Source organism: Panulirus ornatus, chromosome 2 (genome assembly GCF_036320965.1).
Source record: "Panulirus ornatus isolate Po-2019 chromosome 2, ASM3632096v1, whole genome shotgun sequence".
Taxonomy (NCBI): Eukaryota; Metazoa; Arthropoda; class Malacostraca; order Decapoda; family Palinuridae; genus Panulirus; species Panulirus ornatus.
This window is the reverse complement of record NC_092225.1, coordinates 27,336,056-27,357,126: the sequence shown is the minus strand read 5'-3', so window position 1 is coordinate 27,357,126 and position 21,071 is coordinate 27,336,056. Positions and strand designations below refer to the sequence as shown.

General features: G+C 37.2%; 1 protein-coding gene across 1 annotated transcript in view; it reads left to right on the top strand.

The window, feature by feature from the left end:
- The window catches only part of ATP8A (ATPase phospholipid transporting 8A1), a 100,576-nt gene that overhangs the window by 71,241 nt on the left and 8,264 nt on the right, over positions 1–21,071 (top strand). The window contains exon 21 of the mRNA XM_071667965.1: positions 179–258. Coding sequence (XP_071524066.1) covers positions 179–258 — 80 coding nt within the window. The remainder of the gene's footprint in view (positions 1–178; positions 259–21,071) is intronic.

Here is a 21,071-nt window from a genome sequence, read left to right as displayed (position 1 = left end):
TCCGGTAACACCACATCTTTTCTGTGATGGTATTATTAGAATTCCTTAAAAATGGTCGTCAACGAATAGTTAAATTCAGATTTTGATATGACCTCACCATAAAGTCCTGTAATTTAGCTTAAGCTCGGTAATTCTGTGTAGATAAGCTGTCCTAGTAACCTAAGAACTGGCTTTGCAGGCTCACCGAAACTGCTCGGCTGCTGAAGAATGTTTTCCGACGCACCACTACACGTGTCAACCTGGAAGTAGAGCTTGCTCGTAAGTTCCTGGTCCTACCATTCCCCAAGCTTGACAATAGCTGTTGCTGATTCATTTGATAAGTTGTATTAGTGTTGAAGATAGGTCTTTGATCCCTTACAATAACCTTGATAAATTCTGTAATGCATGGACTTCATATGTAGAATAGTTCCTCTTTGATAGGTCTTTGATCCCTTACAATAACCTTGAAAAGTTCTGTAATGCATGGACTTCATATGTAGAATAGTTCCTCTTTAGAATCCTGTAAATGCACCACATGTTTATCATTTGTTAAGAAGTGCACACACTTTCAAGTAATGTTTTGTAGCAGTTACAGAAATTGCTACTTTTTCTTATGCCAAACTGGTCACCCAGGTAAACTGCAAATATGTGAACTATCATACTTTTCTCTTTTGTGTTGTGGAATTTTTATTCCCTGTAATCATTGATGCAGGTATTATGTGTATCTATCCAGTGTTCTGTAAATAATGATGCTATTTATAATTACCAAAAAGATATCTAGTGTTCCATCATTACTGCTATGGTCTTAGCGACATAGAAAACACTTTTTTATCAAAGTATATATACTAGGATCTTGTTTAGCACTCAAAGATACATTCCTGTAGAAGGGAGCACTAAATATATAGGCTCTAAATGAGGTCATTATAGCACTGTATATACAGGGATATGTTCCTGGCAGCATTCTTTCTTACGTATGAGCAATATATGAGAGCTTCATTGCGATATCAGTACTAATTCTAAATGAAAATACTTGGTAAATGTATTACAGTGAAACCCCATCCTTGTGGAGTAACTAGAGGGAAAGGCAGTCCATTAGAAACCAAATTCTGTTACATCCAAAAAAATTTATCCCTGGGACAAAACAAATTTACAAATCAGTGTGTGCACTGTAAAGTTACCTTGATCCAGTGATGATGTTGTAGCCTACATTCAGATGACATCCACCCACCCCAGTTTGCTGTGAAAAATTAATTCAAGATTCAAAAGTGATACTTCTCTTGACATTTTGGTATCATATGGATCACTGACACTTACGGGCCTTTTTCCATACATCATGGGTCTAGAATGCTATACAATATAGGACAAATCGAGGTTCTAAGGTGGATGACCAAATGATAGTGGCAGTGCTCAAAACAGAAGGTGAGTGCTCATTATCCCAGAGCAAACGATGCTTACTGGTCAGGCTACAGTAAACAAAGGTGACAGTGGGTGTGTTTTATCACACCTACTGTTTTCACTCGTGAGCATTTTTTACATTTTTAGATTTTCTTGATTTTTTTAGTTTCTTGGTAAAAACTTTTTCTTCAGGACAAAGAGTGTTAATGTGATGAAGATGGTAAATACGTTATTTTATAAATAATTATTTTTTTTTTTATTGTCATTAAGTACTAAGGCAACACTTTGGTCATATTGCCATATTTATACTTGGAGGCCTTTTTCCATGGGTCTCAAATGTTCACATAATTACACAAAAGTTAATCAGAAACAGAGTGACCAATGCTTGGTAAACATAATTGTGCAGCATTAAAACTTATATGTGCTTTTTCAATCATTTTGGATTTTTTTTTTTAGTAAATATTTTTTCCAGGATGAAAAGCATTGTACAGGGCACCCAAGCTTAAGCAGGATGTTTGTCTATTGCCAGTAGTATTGGGACATTTTTTCAACTTTAAATTCTCATTTTTTAGAAGAAGGCACAGAAAGAAAATGTGAACAGAGAAACTGAAAAACTTTTCAAGGATGTAATAAAACTTACTAATGTGGAAGAGACAAAAATCCAGTGATATTAAGTGAGATGGATGATAATGGTTTAAAAGTATGTGGAAATTCATATGACCAGTTACATGGATTAAAAGTTGCATTATTCTTTTACAAAGAATAGTAAATATGTAAGTTGTAGCTTTATTAAAAAAATGATTTTCCCTCTAGATTTAGTTTGTCATGCAAGCAGAGAGATAACCCAAATGTCAGGGGATTAGAGACCTCTTAATCCCCACCTTACTAGTGAGGTAAATGCCTCTCATCTTCAATTAACCACCTAAGAGGTAACAGTCCAGATTCTACCACTGGTGTAGAATCCTTCGGCACTTAGATACGGAGGTTCCCGGTCCTTCATAGGAACATTGGACACTATCTCTATAAATCCTGAAGTCATCGATGGGGATATGGAGACAGACTGGTGTTCCTTTTGTATCATGTCTCAGTTAGTTTATTAATGATGAATTAGTCTACATCTAGAAGGGTTGTAATATAGATTGTTTTCATCATTATGGGTCCCATGATCATATGAATCATGTCTTGTAAATATGTGAAAGAAGCGCTCCACCCACAGTACTAGAATACCAAAATACTATAATTCTTATCAACTCATGGGTGTTCTTTTGGGTTAACACAAGGAATATTAAGGTGTCTTGCTTGGGTACACCAGTTGAATTGTATAATTAGCAGATAACCTCAGTGTGCATTTCCTTGTAGCAGATAAAAAGGAAGTTTCCTATTTGATACTGTATTACCAGGTTTTGCTTGAGAACTTGTCATTTTTGCACTTCATCTTTTTATGAGCATTTGAAACCCATGTCATAAGGGTTATTATGTTTCTTACCAAAAATCTTCCCAGTCTAACTCATATGTATTGATTGCACCTGATAAAACTCAACTTGCCACCAATATGCCGCAGTGTGTTATGAGAAAATCTAGATGATATATGATGAAAAAAAGGTACTAAAAAAGATGATAGAGCTGATGCTGTTGTTTGAGTGAAATGGAGTAGACTGAGGGTTACTGGGAGGTAGAGGTAGATGAAATAGGCTTGGGTATGTCACCTCTCAACTAATTCAGCAACTTCTGCCTTATTACAGGTAATGCAGACAAAATTTTATGAATGCTTACCAAACACCTTTGTAGTAAGAGCTTAAGTTTTGCATCTCTACCTAGAGACAGTGTCATCATCAGTGAATGAGGGATGTTGATTTATCAGAGAGCAGACCTCAGTCAAGTTACACTATTTCTACCTATCAGGTGGTTAATGAAGGATGACAGGCAGTTTACTTTATGACTAATATAGGGGTTAAGAAGGCTTTGACCCCCAGAGGGTTAAGATATCTCTCATGGCTCACGGGGCATTTCCATGAAGAGAAAGAGTTTATCATCCCTCAAAACTTACATATCTCACTTACTGACAGAGCTGTGTGAGTTTTGAGAAAGCAGTTTTTTCAAAAGCTGATCAAGATACGTTTGTCTCAGAAAAATTGACTGTATCCTTGAGGCTTCATCCTCTTTGACCATTATAAAATGTAGGCCAGCAGATGCTTGTTCACAGATTCAATGACAGTACAAAATGACCATACAAAAATCCATCCAGGCCGACAGCATCATGATGTGGAGGTGAGGTGGCATTGAATAAACTCTCATCCATACTGCTGTTGTTTGGACCTACAGGCTATTGATTATCAGCTTACATTGTGTGTTACTTCTCTGGCCTTTTGAGGGGTCAGATGGGTTTCACTATCTTTTACCTGTGAGTTTTCCACAAGCTGATGAGTGTTGATGGTCAAATAGGTCTTTGTATTCTTAACTTGCTGAGGGTATGTAGAACTCACAGTGTCTATGTAAACCCAATAGAGCACAAAACTTTCAGTGAGCTGGAGATTGAGGTAATGGCACTGAGTAGTAACACATTTGAAGATTGTGGGTTTGTTGACCTCAGTGCTAATGAGACATAGAAAGTCCTTCTTTTTGTGGGGCATTTTGAAAAATTTGACGGAGGAAAGCATGATGATGAATCTGCTGTCCAAAGTGACATACTGCAGAATAAGGAAGTGGCCTATACATCTGGATATTTGGCCCATATATTGTGTTTTCGTTAGGGCAGAGGGCCGTAAATCAGATATGAATGCACTAAATTAGACAGGTGGTATTGTCAAAGGGGACAAATGCATAAAGATTTGGGTAATATATACTAATGAGTGGATGATAATCTAATGGAATTTAACAGAGAGAAATTTGAACAGAGAAATCATGGGGCAACTAACGATATTGTGACTCCTACATGCAGGGACCCTACAGGAAAGAAATAGAGGAATCATCAGGGATTTTGGAGTTAGTATAAATGACAAACTTGAATTCAAGAAGCACATTGAAAAGATTAGCCAGTAGTACTTTCAGACCAGATGATAAGTGGAATGATACTAAGAGCATTGGCAACAACAGACAGAAAATTGATGATAGCAATTTTTAATGTTTTTAAAAAGTAAAACTGAATACTGCTTATAAAAATGAACAGGATAGAAAAAGTACAGAAACATTTCATAAGTAGTATCATTGGTCTGGAGCATATGAATGGCCATAAGATATTAAAATGTCTGGAAATGAACCATCTGAAACAATAAAGAGATAGGGAAAGTATTTGGTAAGCATTGCTTAGCACAAATAGAAGGAATAGAGAGCAAAGTTTTAATCCTAAAAGCAACCCATCAAGGAAGATGTGGAAAGATTAAGTCAAGTGTAACTCCTGGTGATACGCCAGAAAGATAGGCAAAAACGCGTGATTGCCATAGGAGGAATCTGGAACATTTATTTGATTCGGTACCTGGAGAACAAAAAACATGATTGGATTGACTACAGAGACATTCCAAAGAATATTGGACTTGTGGTTGAAAACAGTACCAGGTAGACACCAAATTGACGACTGTACCAAAGGAGTGGCCACTAATTAAAGATAACTCTGTACAACAAGCAAAATCAATGATGAGAAGAGGAGAGGCAGTGGAGAGAAAGAGTGTTATTCAGCATACAAATTGAATGGTGAGTGCTATTTGCCATCCTTGTCCATAACTTTCTTTGAGGTTAGTTTGACGAAGTGGAACTGACCATTATTTCATGGTTAAGCACTGAGCCTTCGACTGTTGGTGCTAAGGAGGAAAATGAGGCTACTTGTGTCCTTGTTTATGTTTGTTGGTTGGCTTGGGAAAATTTCTTTTAGTTTTGTGTTGGAAATAGTCTAGGGCTCTCATCCATTTGGACTTATTGTCGCAATTGAAATGGAATTACACTGTTTATGGAAAAAGCATTTCATTACTTGTTTTGTTCACACAATCAAAAGTGATGATAGATTATGGGGCATAGAATAATTGTTCGTTATCATCACTTAATAGCTATTAGTGCTGCATAAAAGTTTTAGGTCTAGTTATGAAATAATGGACTGAGGGTACATGGACTTGGCTTGTTTTATCATTGAAAAACAATACTTACTCATATTTGTATAATTTTCTTCAGGGAAAATGATTAGTGTCTTGTAAACTTTCCACAACTTTGGCTGTCTTAGATCATTACAATGATAAGCAACAAGTATTAAGTAATTTTTACTTCGCAGTATGCTGAAAACAAAATCATAATGGCTTGTCACCTTTCATGATTTATATGTATTATCATGGGCTAGTTATTGTCAGTCATTGATTTTGATAACGTTAAAGATTAGGAAGGAGAGAGGAATGGATGCTATAAGAAAATTTATTAGAGCCAGAGATGTATCATATCAGGAAGCCAGAGGAATAGTTTTGGATTGGATACAACAGAAACAGTTTCTGAATAGAGAAGAATGAATGGAGATACGTACTGATTTCACTTGACATGTAATTTTAGTGTGGAAAGGGAAAAGTAAAAAACAGTTATATAAGTGTGCAAGTTCATGTTTTACTTAAAGCATTGGGCTTTGGTTGAGGATGTGAGTAATTTGCAAGGCTGTATGCACCTGATCCACATCATATGTGGGCATGGAGTTGATGATAATAAGAAGGTAGAGTATTTAATGTAACAACATTTTTCAAGTGTATTTGGTGTATTCACATCACACAGAATGCTTACATGTTAGTTTGTAAGATTAGAATGGATGTAATATTAGGAGGTTCCAGATCACAGATCTGTAATTTTTTTTTATGTTCCTGTTGTCTCATTCATCTTTTATGTTATCCATTCATAAATATATGCATTTTCAGGATCACATATCACACATAGCAAGATCAGTCAGTATTAGATACCACAAAAACAAATAGAGTTGATAGGAAGAGTGATGATGCTCTAGCAGGAGGATTTAGTCTGTGTCTGGTAATACATATAAGGCCATTTCTTACATTTTAAGCAGGTAGGGTCTTTTTGAAAATTTTCCTGTCTACATTTTGTGTGTATGGCTCTACATGATAATGTTAGTGAACGAGTAGCAGTTTATGATTTCTAAAAAAAATTTATGCATGAGAGTTCTATTTTATATTTTCTTTATAACCATTTTGCTGCATTGAGGCTGCTTTAGTTCTGTATTTATTTGGCAACATTTTTCATACATGAGGAATATCCTTTGGCAGATCTGATAAAATTTTAAAAGTTCAGGAATAACTTTCTCAACAAAATTTTCAGAACATATAAATGACTTGTGATAGCTGACATTTGGCCTTAATCTGTTGTACTAGGTGCTGTGAGGGCCACCACCCAGGATAAGAAGGGGTCAGATGGCTCCATCCCCTACCCTGCCTGGAGCTAATGTCCAGACTGCATTGGTAGCAGTGTGCTTTTCTTTTTCTTCTTGCTTGATCCACCAGTGTATTCAAGGCAGTTGCACACATAGGCCTCGAAATACAGGATTAATTTAGGGATGGGTCATTTACTAAAATTTTTCTGCAAAATACTTGCATATCAGAGCATTTATATTATCAGGTCAAACTCTTCAGAATGATATGAATATCATTAGAATGGGAATTCATGTAGGATAAGAATCAGGCTGCATAGTTTAGATTGTTTGTTGTAGGACTATGCCAAGAATGTGGATTAGAGATTGGATTAAGAGTGACGGAACCCATAGTTTTACTATATACTTTTGAGATTTGTAGGTAGTAGTTGGTAGGCAGCCAATGACCAAGGAGGGATATTACCAGTACTACCTGCCTGGGTATCATGAGGGTTACTGACAGCTGCATAGTGAGCCAACACTTCATTGTTTGTCAAGTTGCACTCCTCTGACCAAGGTAGCTGTCTTTTTTTCTGCCTCACTTATATATGGACCACTGGCATTCTGTCCTCAAATATACAATTTCTCTCTGTCACACATAACGCTTGACAACACTTAAGTCACGCAGCTTATTCTTTGTAACTCTGGATTTTCCTGCAGTAAGTGCTATGTGCTAGCCCTGCCTTTTGGCAAAATTGTAGGAGCAATAGATAGAGGTAGTAGGTAGGAACATTTAGGCAGGAGCATTAGGTAGAAGTAGTAGGTATGAACATTGGGCAGGAACAATAGGTAGAAGTAGTCAGTAGGAACATTAGGTAAAGGAGCCTTTGCTAATGCTGCACTAGAATTGTTTTCTGCCAGTGGCCTGTTAAGGGTGAGGCACTAAAGGCTGAAAAGTGCCACAGGAACTCACCAGTTACGGAAACTGTATTTCCGTGGCCATCACATTGAGGGAGTTCCAGGAGGGAACAACCATCAAAGATATAGATAGATAGATGGATAAATATATCAGATTTAACATTTGCTATTAATAATGTTGACATATTTAAACTTTTCTTTTATATAATACACAGTAATTTAGAGTACTTACCTACTTAAGATACGAGTACCAAAGACAAGATTTTGCCATAATCAAAGGGCTAGAGCATAGTGCTTATTGCTTGTCTTGCTTATTTGATAACAGTGTTTCTCTTGACAATCAATCTTTTACTCACCATTTGTCTTGCTTGTTGCCTAATGCTGTTTTCCTTTTTCAGCTGTGCCTTTAGTGTAGTTATCTATTCGAGGTTCATCTGGATTTGTCTTTAATCATAAGTCTGATTTTCATTTGAATGTTTCTGTAGCCACTTGATATATGTTTTTTTAGGGCACCTGATATTGCGTTTCATAATCATTCCAACTTCCAAGTCAGGCATTCTTATATTTTTGTGTGGTATCATTTCATTATGATCCCAGGTAGTATACTTGATTTAATGAATTGCTTATCAATAGACTCCCATTAAGTTTTATTTTGCCCATTTGTAATTTTTCTTAGTTTTGACAGAAAGGTAGACTGTACACAAACACAGAAAGACAGACAGACTTGTGATGAGGAAGAGTCATGATAAAAGCAATAGAATGTCAAAAATCAGTGGCATTATAATGGGAAAATACTACAGGGGCTCTCGATTTATGCATATTTGATTTACGCCATTTGTAGAGTAATGCATATGGTCCATTTACTCCATTATTTTAATTTACATGGGCCTGAGTCTGGAATAACATGGTTATCAGTGGTGTGGCATTGTCAGGGCCATGTGAGAAGCTCACACATGCTGAGTATGGATACAGCATCAAGTATATTGCATGGGTTTTGCCACCTGAATTGTGCCACTAGTGCGACTTTTAAGTTCTCCTGGTACCAGTGGTGCTAAGAAGCATAAGGCCATCTTCATTGAGCTTAAAATTGATGTGCTCAGATGTTATGAGAGAGGTGAATGAACTGCTGATATCAAGCTGTGCCCTTGGACATAGTGAATCTTCTTTACAGACTATTTGTAATAGTGTAGAGAAGATCAAGGTGAGTGCCAATTGTGGAACATCAGTCAGTGCATCTGAGACCTCATATTTCCAAACTTTGATTATGGAGAGGATGGAATAATTGTAAATTATAGTGTTTTATATTTCCTGGTATATCTATTGATTGAGAGGGTGAAGGCATGTACAGAGCATCAGATTGGGGAAGAGCAGTGCGGTTTCAGAAGTGGTAGAGGATGTGTGGATCAGGTGTTTGCTTTGAAGAATGTATGTGAGAAATACTTAGAAAAGCAAATGGATTTGTATGTAGCATTTATGGATCTGGAGAAGGCATATGATAGAGTTGATAGAGATGCTCTGTGGAAGGTATTAAGAATATATGGTGTGGGAGGCAAGTTGTTAGAAGCAGTGAAAAGTTTTTATCGAGGATGTAAGGCATGTGTACGTGTAGGAAGAGAGGAAAGTGATTGGTTCTCAGTGAATGTAGGTTTGCGGCAGGGGTGTGTGATGTCTCCATGGTTGTTTAATTTGTTTATGGATGGGGTTGTTAGGGAGGTAAATGCAAGAGTCCTGGAAAGAGGGGCAAGTATGAAGTCTGTTGGGGATGAGAGAGCTTGGGAAGTGAGTCAGTTGTTGTTCGCTGATGATACAGCGCTGGTGGCTGATTCATGTGAGAAACTGCAGAAGCTGGTGACTGAGTTTGGTAAAGTGTGTGGAAGAAGAAAGTTAAGAGTAAATGTGAATAAGAGCAAGGTTATTAGGTACAGTAGGGTTGAGGGTCAAGTCAATTGGGAGGTGAGTTTGAATGGAGAAAAACTGGAGGAAGTGAAGTGTTTTAGATATCTGGGAGTGGATCTGTCAGCGGATGGAACCATGGAAGCGGAAGTGGATCATAGGGTGGGGGAGGGGGTGAAAATTTTGGGAGCCTTGAAAAATGTGTGGAAGTCGAGAACATTATCTCGGAAAGCAAAAATGGGTATGTTTGAAGGAATAGTGGTTCCAACAATGCTGTATGGTTGCGAGGCGTGGGCTATGGATAGAGTTGTGCGCAGGAGGATGGATGTGCTGGAAATGAGATGTTTGAGGACAATGTGTGGTGTGAGGTGGTTTGATCGAGTAAGTAACGTAAGGGTAAGAGAGATGTGTGGAAATAAAAAGAGCGTGGTTGAGAGAGCAGAAGAGGGTGTTTTGAAATGGTTTGGGCACATGGAGAGAATGAGTGAGGAAAGATTGACCAAGAGGATATATGTGTCGGAGGTGGAGGGAACGAGGAGAAGAGGGAGACCAAATTGGAGGTGGAAAGATGGAGTGAAAAAGATTTTGTGTGATCGGGGCCTGAACATGCAGGAGGGTGAAAGGAGGGCAAGGAATAGAGTGAATTGGAGCGATGTGGTATACAGGGGTTGACGTGCTGTCAGTGGATTGAATCAAGGCATGTGAAGCGTCTGGGGTAAACCATGGAAAGCTGTGTAGGTATGTATATTTGCGTGTGTGGACGTGTGTATGTACATGTGTATGGGGGGGGGTTGGGCCATTTCTTTCGTCTGTTTCCTTGCGCTACCTCGCAAACGCGGGAGACAGCGACAAAGTATAAAAAAAAAAAAAAAAAAAAAAATCTATGCTGAAATATTTGTCTGGTAAAATATTTGGTGCTCTTTTATTAATAATGAAACCCCCTAATCGCCATCATTTGATTTATATGACCATTTTCAGGGAAGTAATCATTGCATAAATTGAGAGATCCTTGTACATAATTCACGTGTGAAAACTACCTGATAAAAAACAAAGATTGTGCTATTGAAGGGATGGGTACTCTATAATCCTGATATGTTTATCATGCTTATTTCTTTAAAGCAGGGAACCCTGGAAAGGTTCTGATGCATTAGGATCTTAGTTTTTCAACAGTGTTGAGAATATGGGGATAAAGGCTGTCCATCAGTTTGTATTTGTCTCGTATTTGTATATGTGTCTGTCCATTCGTATACAGATATTCTTCTTTTACTTCTTTCTTTCTTTCTTTCTTTTATATAGTAACTAACTGTTTGACCTATAATAATACAAGCAACATTGTTTTGTGCATATATTAGTGTATAGCTTATCTCTTCATTTTGGAACTGTGTGTGATGTGACTTCCTATTATTATTTGTGTATTTGCACTTTATAAGGAGGGACATTTACACTTGTAGGGCCCCTTCTGAACATTCTTTAACAATATACAGCTTTTTTCATTTTTATACATTGTCTGCATTTACTTGTGTGTGTATGTCTAAGTCTGTATCTGTGTGTAATGGGAAGAAGTCCCACTAAATCCATGTATTTCGAGGCCAGTATTTATGTACACAGTTCACACCCTCACTTCCAATCCTTCATTTCTACACCTATAGTTATCTTCACTTCTGTTAAAATCAGAGCTAATAAACTGGTACCTCACAGTGACAGTGATAGCATACTGCTAGCACAGCATGTAGCAAGCAATAGTATGAAGATATGTATGAGCCTCTGTGCTCAAGCAAAGACAGTTTGCCCCTATTTGGTACTCACAAATGATTCTCTTTAGTGCCGACACTGAGCCTTTCTTTTGGTAAAGGTTGCTTCACTTAAATAAGCTCATTTTCTTACTGTGAATCACTGTTGCCTGATCTAAATCATTTTACAGGTTTGTGTTTTTCAGTATAATTTGTTAAAAGATGTTCTTAAGTTCTTCATGTAGATATTTCACTAACCTTACTACTATATGTATTGATGTGTTGATCACACTAATCTGGGACGATAGTTATGAAGGTGAGATTGCAATTCTGTAGGAGTTCATATAATTCTGTTTATTTAATTTTTCCATACATGCAGCACTTCATCTTTTATGGAGAGTCAGCCTCATCAGGTGCAAACAGTTCATAAAGTTTTTCAAATCCCAACACCACCACAAAAATTCTGTCTTTCCTCTGCCGTTGTAGATGACACAGTTTGTCATCTAGAATGGCAGAGGAGAGACAGAATTTTTGTGGTGGTGTTGGGACTTGAAAAACTTTATGAATTGTTTGCACCTGATGAGGCTGATTGCAAAACATGTAGTGTTGTATGTATAGAAAAATTACATGTTGAATAGAATTATATGTAACCTACTGCATTGTGATTTCACCTTCATATATATATATATATATATATATATATATATATATATATATATATATATATATATATATATATATATATATGTATATATAATTATCCCTGGGGATAGGGGATTAAGAATACTTCCCACGTACTCCCTGCGTGTCGTAGAAGGCGACTAAAAGGGGAGGGAGCGGGGGGCTGGAAATCCTCCCCTCTCGTTTTTTTTTTAATTTTCCAAAAGAAGGAACAGAGGGGGCCAGGTGAGGATATTCCAAAAATGACCCAGTCCTGTGTTCTTAACGCTACCTCGCTAACGCGGGAAATGGCGAATAGTTTGAAAGAAAAGAATATATAGAAGGCGACTAAAAGGGGAGGGAGCGGGGGGCTGGAAATCCTCCCCTCTCGTCTTTTTTTTAAATTTTCCAAAAGAAGGAACAGAGGGGGCCAGGTGAGGATATTCCAAAAAAGGCCCAGTCCTCTGTTCTTAACGCTACCTCGCTAACGCGGGAAATGGCGAATAGTTTAAAAGAAAAAAAAAAAAAATATATATGTATATATATATTTTTTTTTTTTTTTTTTTTTTATACTTTGTCGCTGTCTCCCGCGTTTGCGAGGTAGCGCGAGGAAACAGACGAAAGAAATGGCCCAACCCCCATACACACGTACATACACACGTCCACACACGCAAATATACATACCTACACAGCTTTCCATGGTTTACCCCAGACGCTTCACATGCCTTGATTCAATCCACTGACAGCACGTCAACCCCTGTATACCACATCGCTCCAATTCACTCTATTCCTTGCCCTCCTTTCACCCTCCTGCATGTTCAGGCCCCGATCACACAAAATCTTTTTCACTCCATCTTTCCATATATATATATATATATATATATATATTATCCCTGGGGATGGGGGAGAAAGAATACTTCCCACGTATTCCCTGCGTGTCGTAGAAGGCGACTAAAAGGGGAGGGAGCGGGTGGCTGGAAATCCTCCCCTCTCGTTTTTTTTTTAATTTTCCAAAAGAAGGAACAGAGAAGGGGGCCAGGTGAGGATATTCCCTCTAAGGCCCGGTCCTCTGTTCATAGCGCTACCTCGCTAATGCGGGAAATGGCGAATAGTACGAAAAAGATATATATATATATATATATATATATATATATATATATATATATATATATATATATATATATATATATATATATATATATATTTTTTTTTTTTTTGTCGCTGTCTCCCGCATTTGCGAGGTAGCGCAAGGAAACAGACAAAAGAAATGGCCCAACCCACCCCTATACACATGTATATACATACACTTCCACACACGCAAATATACATACCTACACAGCTTATATATATATATATATATATATATATATATATATATATATATATATATATGTGTGTGTGTGTGTGTGTCGGAGGTGGAGGGAACGAGGAGAAGTGGGAGACCAAATTGGAGGTGGAAAGATGGAGTGAAAAAGATTTTGTGTGATCGGGGCCTGAACATGCAGGAGGGTGAAAGGAGGGCAAGGAATGGAGTGAATTGGATCGATGTGGTATTCCGGGTTGACGTGCTGTTGGTGGATTGAATCAGGGCATGTGAAGCGTCTGGGGTAAACCATGGAAAGCTGTGTAGGTATGTATATTTGCGTGTGTGGACGTATGTATATACATGTGTATGGGGGTGGGTTGGGCCATTTCTTTTGTCTGTTTGCTTGCGCTACCTCGCAAACGCGGGAGACAGTGGCAAAAAAAAAAATAAATATATATATATATATATATATATATATATATATATATATATATATATATATATATATATATATATATATATCCTTTCCAACTGGAAGCTATTTCCATGGACTCCATACAAACCACATAATGCAAATATGCAAATTCTGAAACCACTTGCCCTCACTATTTTTTTTACTTCAGTACAGATATGCTTATTCAAATATGCTTCAGCCAGTGTGTGTTATACTTTGCATTATTTTGTGATGCCTCTGAAAATCGTATAAGATTTATTTTTATATAACCATGTGATTAAGGTCCAAGTCTTTGCATAAAGGACAGAAGTGGTTTAGCATGTATGAGGTTATGGTGGACTTATAAGATTGCCAATGTATTCATGACTGCTCTATTCTGGTCTTCATGCACTTAACCACATTTAACACTGCCAACATTACTTAGCCAATAGCTTTTGTTGATTTGTATTTTCTGTTGTCTTTTGTTATACTTCACCATGAAGCTCCATTCAGGGAAAGTATGTTGTTTTCTTTGCCCTCCCATATATACTTGTAACATTGGTTATTATAAGTGTCAGTGTAAGCACTGCACAAGTGCATACACACCAGCTTGTGTCCCATGTCAGCTTCAGTTAGTGATGCTTTGTCACCTGGAGTATACTGAAATATGAGTTTTGGAAATGAAGTAGTATATATCTCTTCAAAAACTGCTTAGATCACTCCAGTTAAGATTTACAAGGAAATATGCTCAAGAGAAAATTGCAGATAATTGTAAATGCTTCTTTGTATTTTGGAATCCTTTTATGAGGCTCTTGCAAATTTAAGGTTGCACTCCACACTGACATAAGAAAATGATGGAATTCTTTGAATTAAGATGATCCATTACAAGACTTCACATTTCTGTCCATTAGCAATAATACAGCATCACTTAAGGTGACTTTTTGCTCATAGTATAATCCCTTGCAGACAGAGGTTGTTGACACCTATATTAGGAATGGGTGTGATAGGAATTGGTGTCGACACCATACCTAGAGCCGATATGAGCATTGGATTTGCATTACAACCAGATTCATTGTAACAATACACTCTTCTGATGCCTACTGTTTATGTTATAAAACAGTGTCTATACTTTGCCTAGACATTACGTAATTCTCGTGAATATTTCACATCTTGATGTTTGATAATACTAAACTAAACATCAGTTCAGTTTTTTTAACTTTTCAAAAATGAAATAGTCATAAACAAGTTATACTTGCTCTGATTAACATGTGAGTTGGGAATCTTCAGAGTTTTAACATAACCCAAGCTAACATTGAAATTTCGAAGTTATGCTACTGCTGCATGAGAGAATTGAACTCAATTTTCAGCCTACTTTGATTGACACAGTTTCGTTACATGAGCACCGGGTAAAAAATGAGGCAGGTGGCCATAGGTGGGTAAAATCAGTGATCTCCTTATCTACCTCTTGTATGATAATGTAGATGTAGCAGGTTCATTGATTGGTTAGACTATCAGATATAGATTAAGTCTGATTTGTGGAAGCAATTTGCACTAGGTATGTAAGCCACACCAAAATGTGAAATACCACGTGCATATGCATATTATCTCCAGCCATTGTATAATCACAGTGCATGTTTCAAATCCAAGGATGAATTTCTCCTTGTTTTTAGGAAAATTATTGGAGTTGGTTTTTTCATGCAAGACATACTGTGCCAAGGACAAGCACATCCATAAACTCATCCATATAGAATACCTGTATAGGTTGCTTTGCTGCTATAAACAACGAAAACAAGAACTACTCAAATGATGAATGTTTGATGGATCCTTTAGTTTGATTAGATTTACATTTATATTAATTCATACAACTGCCAAAGGAAGATTAAGTGGTTGTTAAATTTACAGAGCTTATTATTCAACCCTGGGAGGGGATCTGTGATCATTAAGGAAAGACCATGCTCACTGGGACTTAACATTAAAGCACTGTTTACCCCCCATAGGGTATTTCCACCATGATTTCACCCTTATCAACCACCATGTTGTGTATAAGGCTGACTGTGTTTATAGATATGTAAATTGATACCACTGCATCAATCTAATGCTTACATGGGGACAACATGGAACTGCTTCAAAAGATGTTGATACATTAGTTGTGGCTGAGATGCTCATTTCTTTCTAGGACAGTCCACTAGGTTATTTCAACCACTAATCTTGGTTGTTTTAGGTACCATTTCTGGTATGTCCACTTTACATACACCTCCGGCAAGATCATCATTGGTAGGCCAAAGGCTCCCATATCTCAATTAATGTATGAACAGAAAAAATTACTTCTATCCAAGGGTTATCATGACAGTTTTTACTTTTTGCTTTTGACTTATGAACTGAAAATGCCATTTAGAACAAGTGTCACTTTTGTACTGGTAGCATTATTAAGTGAATAGGGATTATTTTGTCTTGGTGTAGGCAGTTTTGTCAGTATGACCTTTTTTATCAGTACTTTTAACTGCACTTTCTGTTATGGCTTTGCACAGTATAATGCTTCTAGGAAACTGAAGTGTTTTGTAGGAACTCATGGCCCTCTTAAATTCAGCGAATCCCTATGTTCCTTTTCTTCATAAAGATAGACTTTTATTCCAGGTTACATACAATGAGCTGGATGATGGCAGCTAACAATATTCACCATGATTGTACTGTACTTCCTGTAGCAGTTACACTTCTGCTAAGCATCCCTTTACCCAAGAGGTATTCTTTTAACTGGAAATAATTAGTGGCCCTCAAGTCTGTGATCACACTGTTTGAACAACATCTTTTGCCTCGAGTTTCTTCTGTTGAAGAATAAGGAAGGCCTTGAGATGTTTGCCCTTATTAAGCACAAAAGAGGAGATTAGAGTCCCTTTCATATCATGGACAGACCAAGAGTTGATGGAGGAATGGGGCATAGATTTTCTCCCATGTACGCCACCACATTTACTTTAAGGAATTTCTGAGCACAAAATCCAGTTGGACCTCCTGATTCAGGTAACTCAGTGATTGGAATACCTTGTGTTTGCCTAGTCAGTTGCCTTCCATAAGGCTCTCTAAGGAAAAGGGATTCCTGTGAAATTTAGCAGCAAGAAAGCTCTCTCTTTTGTGGGGCATGACCTGTATAGGAAGTGCTGCAGAGCGTGAAATGGTGTGTTACAAGGGAGGCATGTAAGGACAATAACAAGTGGAGACTCTTTTGCCGTGGTCATTCCTTAGATGGAATTTCATTCCCAAAGGGAACAGGTGTCAGAGATATATGCATAGATAAATGAATCAAAAAGTTTTATTTTCTTTGCGTGCTCTGAATTGACCTGTCTGATAAATTGTGCTTTTCTTAAACTAGGAATAGACTTTCAGTTTATGAAAAAAGATCAGGTGTCTGGCCCAGGTACCTTCCTTGTCTTCCTACCTCACCTATAGATGGCCAGCTGGCTTTCGGTCCACAAAAATCTCTTCTTCTTTATGCATAACACTTGATAATGCTCTTAGGAACTCACACAACTTATCCTTTTCATCTCTGTATTTTTCTGTGGTGAGCATTATATTTCTCCTTACTTTCTGGCAAAATCTCATTGTATTTTAACCAAAAATAAGTATTCCTTCATATGGGTAGGCTTTATCTAGAGTTTAGAAATATTTGTTTTGAAGGATGTAAAACCACGTCTTTACTGGAGGCAGAGCTTTTTGAGCATTCCCTTATCTACATATATTTCCTTTGCCTCTGTTCTTTTTGAAAGACCATTTCCTGTATCTTGGATGTAGCAGGCTCAAATGAGAGACTCCACTAGATAGCGTATGATGTGGGTTGGACTCAAATAGGCACCATCTATCTTACTGCATCATTTGACATCATAGACTAAAGTAGATTACTGTATAATTAGCTGTCTTTGAATGAGCATAATCCATCCTAATAGACTATATGGTGGTTAGAGGGGGTCAAATCCCGATGGATATCCCTTATTTTGGAAGTTAATGGTGTTTTAAGCCCACGCTGAATAAATCCTTTATCTAGTGGTTATAGGGCCGTACATTTATTAGAGAAATGTTTTTTCGTACTACAAAACCATCATTTGAAAAATTGTGAATAGGTCTCTTCAATTAGCTTTTATGTTTGACCAAAGAATGATTTTCTGGTGGATTGCCAAACATTGAATTGAAATATTAATGTCATAGTATGGTCCACCGGTAAATGAGCACTTGTCATTTAAGATTTTCCTCATTTATTTCATTGTTTCATGGTATGTTATCCTCATTCCATTCATTTGAAAGAATGCCTATTTGTTTGTATGATGAACTGTAGGAAGTCTAATGCAGCCATAAATATAAAGACTAATTCCAGGTTTAGTTGAAGTTTAGACAACACTCAGGTGTAAGATGCCTCACAGGGTTTACAATTATTTATTGTTGGTATAGTTTATTGCACTATGCATGACAGCAAGTTACATATGTACGTGGTAAAACATATGTGATGCTTTAGGGATAGTCACACATTTCTTATTTTCTATGTTTGCAATACTCACCAGTAATTTTTGTGTTTCTCCCTTTTTACATGAACTTTTGATATCTTCATTTAGAAAGAAACTATTTTTTGTACGCAACTGCATGTTCTTGCCTTGGTTAATATATTGTTGAACTGCTCTCAAGCTTTATTACTTCTACTCCACTTGTATTTTGAACACAAACCAGAAAATCCTGTGCATTGTGTTAGTGAATGATGTTAGTAAAATAATATGTAGTTTAAAGAAGTAACTACAAGGATGATTTTGTGTATTTGAGGCAGAACAGGATTTTATTGATTTATAATATTATCTGCAGTTATGCTTTCAGAATCGTGACCTTAGATATGAAGGTGAGTCAAATATACATAAATATATTATATATATGCTCAGTAGTAGCTGATAAATGAATATTCCAGTAGATGCAGTTATCAAGAGTAGGCACCTGTTAGTCATTAGAGTTCATACGATTTTATCTAATTTTCTTTATCATGTTAAAAAAGTAATCAAGAATTAATTTGAAATACTCTCGTTTTATGTTTTATTTTTCAGGAATATTTGTAAAACAATCAGGACCTCTAATCTTCACAAGCTGCACAAGGGCAGGGATGATACCAGAGACATTTAACATGAGCATTACCATTCTGTTATTCACTGTAATTAAGTATATAGATCCTTGTCATATCATGTAACTTGTGGCATTTTTTATGTGGTTTTGACCAAAAAATTCTGACCTGTTACTACAGCAAGGACTAAAACGTCATTGCAAATCCCTGAAGCTTGGTGAAGAATTTATTTAGGTTTGGTTGTCATTTGAGTAAAAGTTAACAGATTACATTTGCAGAAGTAAAAATTTGTGAAAACGCAAATGGTTTTGGTACACAAAAGAGGTAGAACTTTTCATGTGAAAGAAAAAGGAAAAAGGAATCAGTTTTCATGACTGAAAGTATGGCAGACTGATGTGTAAAGTCAATGCCACTAAGCAGGAGCTTTTTATAACTGATGGATTTTCTTTATGGAACATTTTGGTTTACAGGCTCTCTGTACAGGATACTGAGTCAGTGGTCTCACTAGTGTTGATCATCATTTCCTTATGGAGACAGAGTTCTAAGAGTTGATCAAGGTCTTTGATCAGAATGCATGTCCTTCCTATCAGTAGCTCTTGTGAGCTGCTGTGGAATGTTTTTGAAATCAGTCTGTGTACTGCAATGGAGTTGAAGCTGAGGAAGGATTTCAGGTGTTTCATCTGGTGTAAGGAAGTTCCCTAAGTAATGGAACTAGAGTTGAGGATGAGAGGGTGTCACAGTCTTGTTGTGGTGAATTATATAACCAAAGAATTTTACAAGACCAAGGAAAGCAGTAGGTGAAACAGAGAAAAGACCCTGAATGAAATGGCACCAAAATGTGGAAGTTCAAGGTCCATTTGTGGTGCAGCGGGCATATTGAGATATTGGTGTTGGAATAAGCACATTTATGATTTGTATGTTCATCAGACTTAACATCATTTATATTTTGGAGATGTACTTTATTGTCTTTTTTCTCTTTTCAAACTAACATTATTTATAAATATAGATGAATCACAGAAAAATAGAAGTTCGTCAAGGGATCGCTTACCATGCTGAAAAAGAATTTTGGCAAAAACAATGTCCAACACCTGGATTCGTGATTGAGAGCAATGAGAAAATATAATATTTTTGACTCCTGACATGTAACAGTTTCATAAGTGGCTTTGTTCTCTTACCTAGTTAAGAGAATGACTTATGATTAGAGTTCTGGGATCATACAGGAAAGCTGTTAAAGAATTTTCCAGTTCTCAATACTTTTATATATATATATATATATATATGAGAGTTGGGGTGAGAGACTATCAGTAAATTTTAGGGAGAATAAAAAGATGTTCTGGAAGGAGGTAAATAGGGTGCGTAAGACAAGGGAGCAAATGGGAACTTCAGTGAAGGGCGTAAATGGGGAGGTGATAACAAGTAGCGGTGATGTGAGAAGGAGATGGAATGAGTATTTTGAAGGTTTGTTGAATGTGTCTGATGACAGAGTGGCAGATATAGGGTGTTTTGGTCGAGGTGGTGTGCAAAGTGAGAGGGTTAGGGAAAATGATTTGATAAACAGAGAAGAGGTAGTAAAAGCTTTGCGGAAGATGAAAGCCGGCAAGGCAGCAGGTTTGGATGGTATTGCAGTGGAATTTATTAAGAAAGGGGGTGACTGTATTGTTGACTGGTTGGTAAGGTTATTTAATGTATGTATGACTCATGGTGAGGTGCCTGAGGATTGGCGGAATGCGTGCATAGTGCCATTGTACAAAGGCAAAGGGGATAAGAGTGAGTGCTCAAATTACAGAGGTATAAGTTTGTTGAGTATTCCTGGTAAATTATATGGGAGGGTATTGATTGAGAGGGTGAAGGCATGTACAGAGCATCAGATTGGGGAAGAGCAGTGCGGTTTCAGAAGTGGTAGAGGATGTGTGGATCAGGTGTTTGCTTTGAAGAATGTATGTGAGAAATACTTAGAAAAGCAAATGGATTTGTATGTAGCATTTATGGATCTGGAGAAGGCATATGATAGAGTTGATAGAGATGCTCTGTGGAAGGTATTAAGAATATATGGTGTGGGAGGCAAGTTGTTAGAAGCAGTGAAAAGTTTTTATCGAGGATGTAAGGCATGTGTACGTGTAGGAAGAGAGGAAAGTGATTGGTTCTCAGTGAATGTAGGTTTGCGGCAGGGGTGTGTGATGTCTCCATGGTTGTTTAATTTGTTTATGGATGGGGTTGTAAAGGAGGTAAATGCAAGAGTCCTGGAAAGAGGGGCAAGTATGAAGTCTGTTGGGGATGAGAGAGCTTGGGAAGTGAGTCAATTGTTGTTCGCTGATGATACAGCGCTGGTGGCTGATTCATGTGAGAAACTGCAG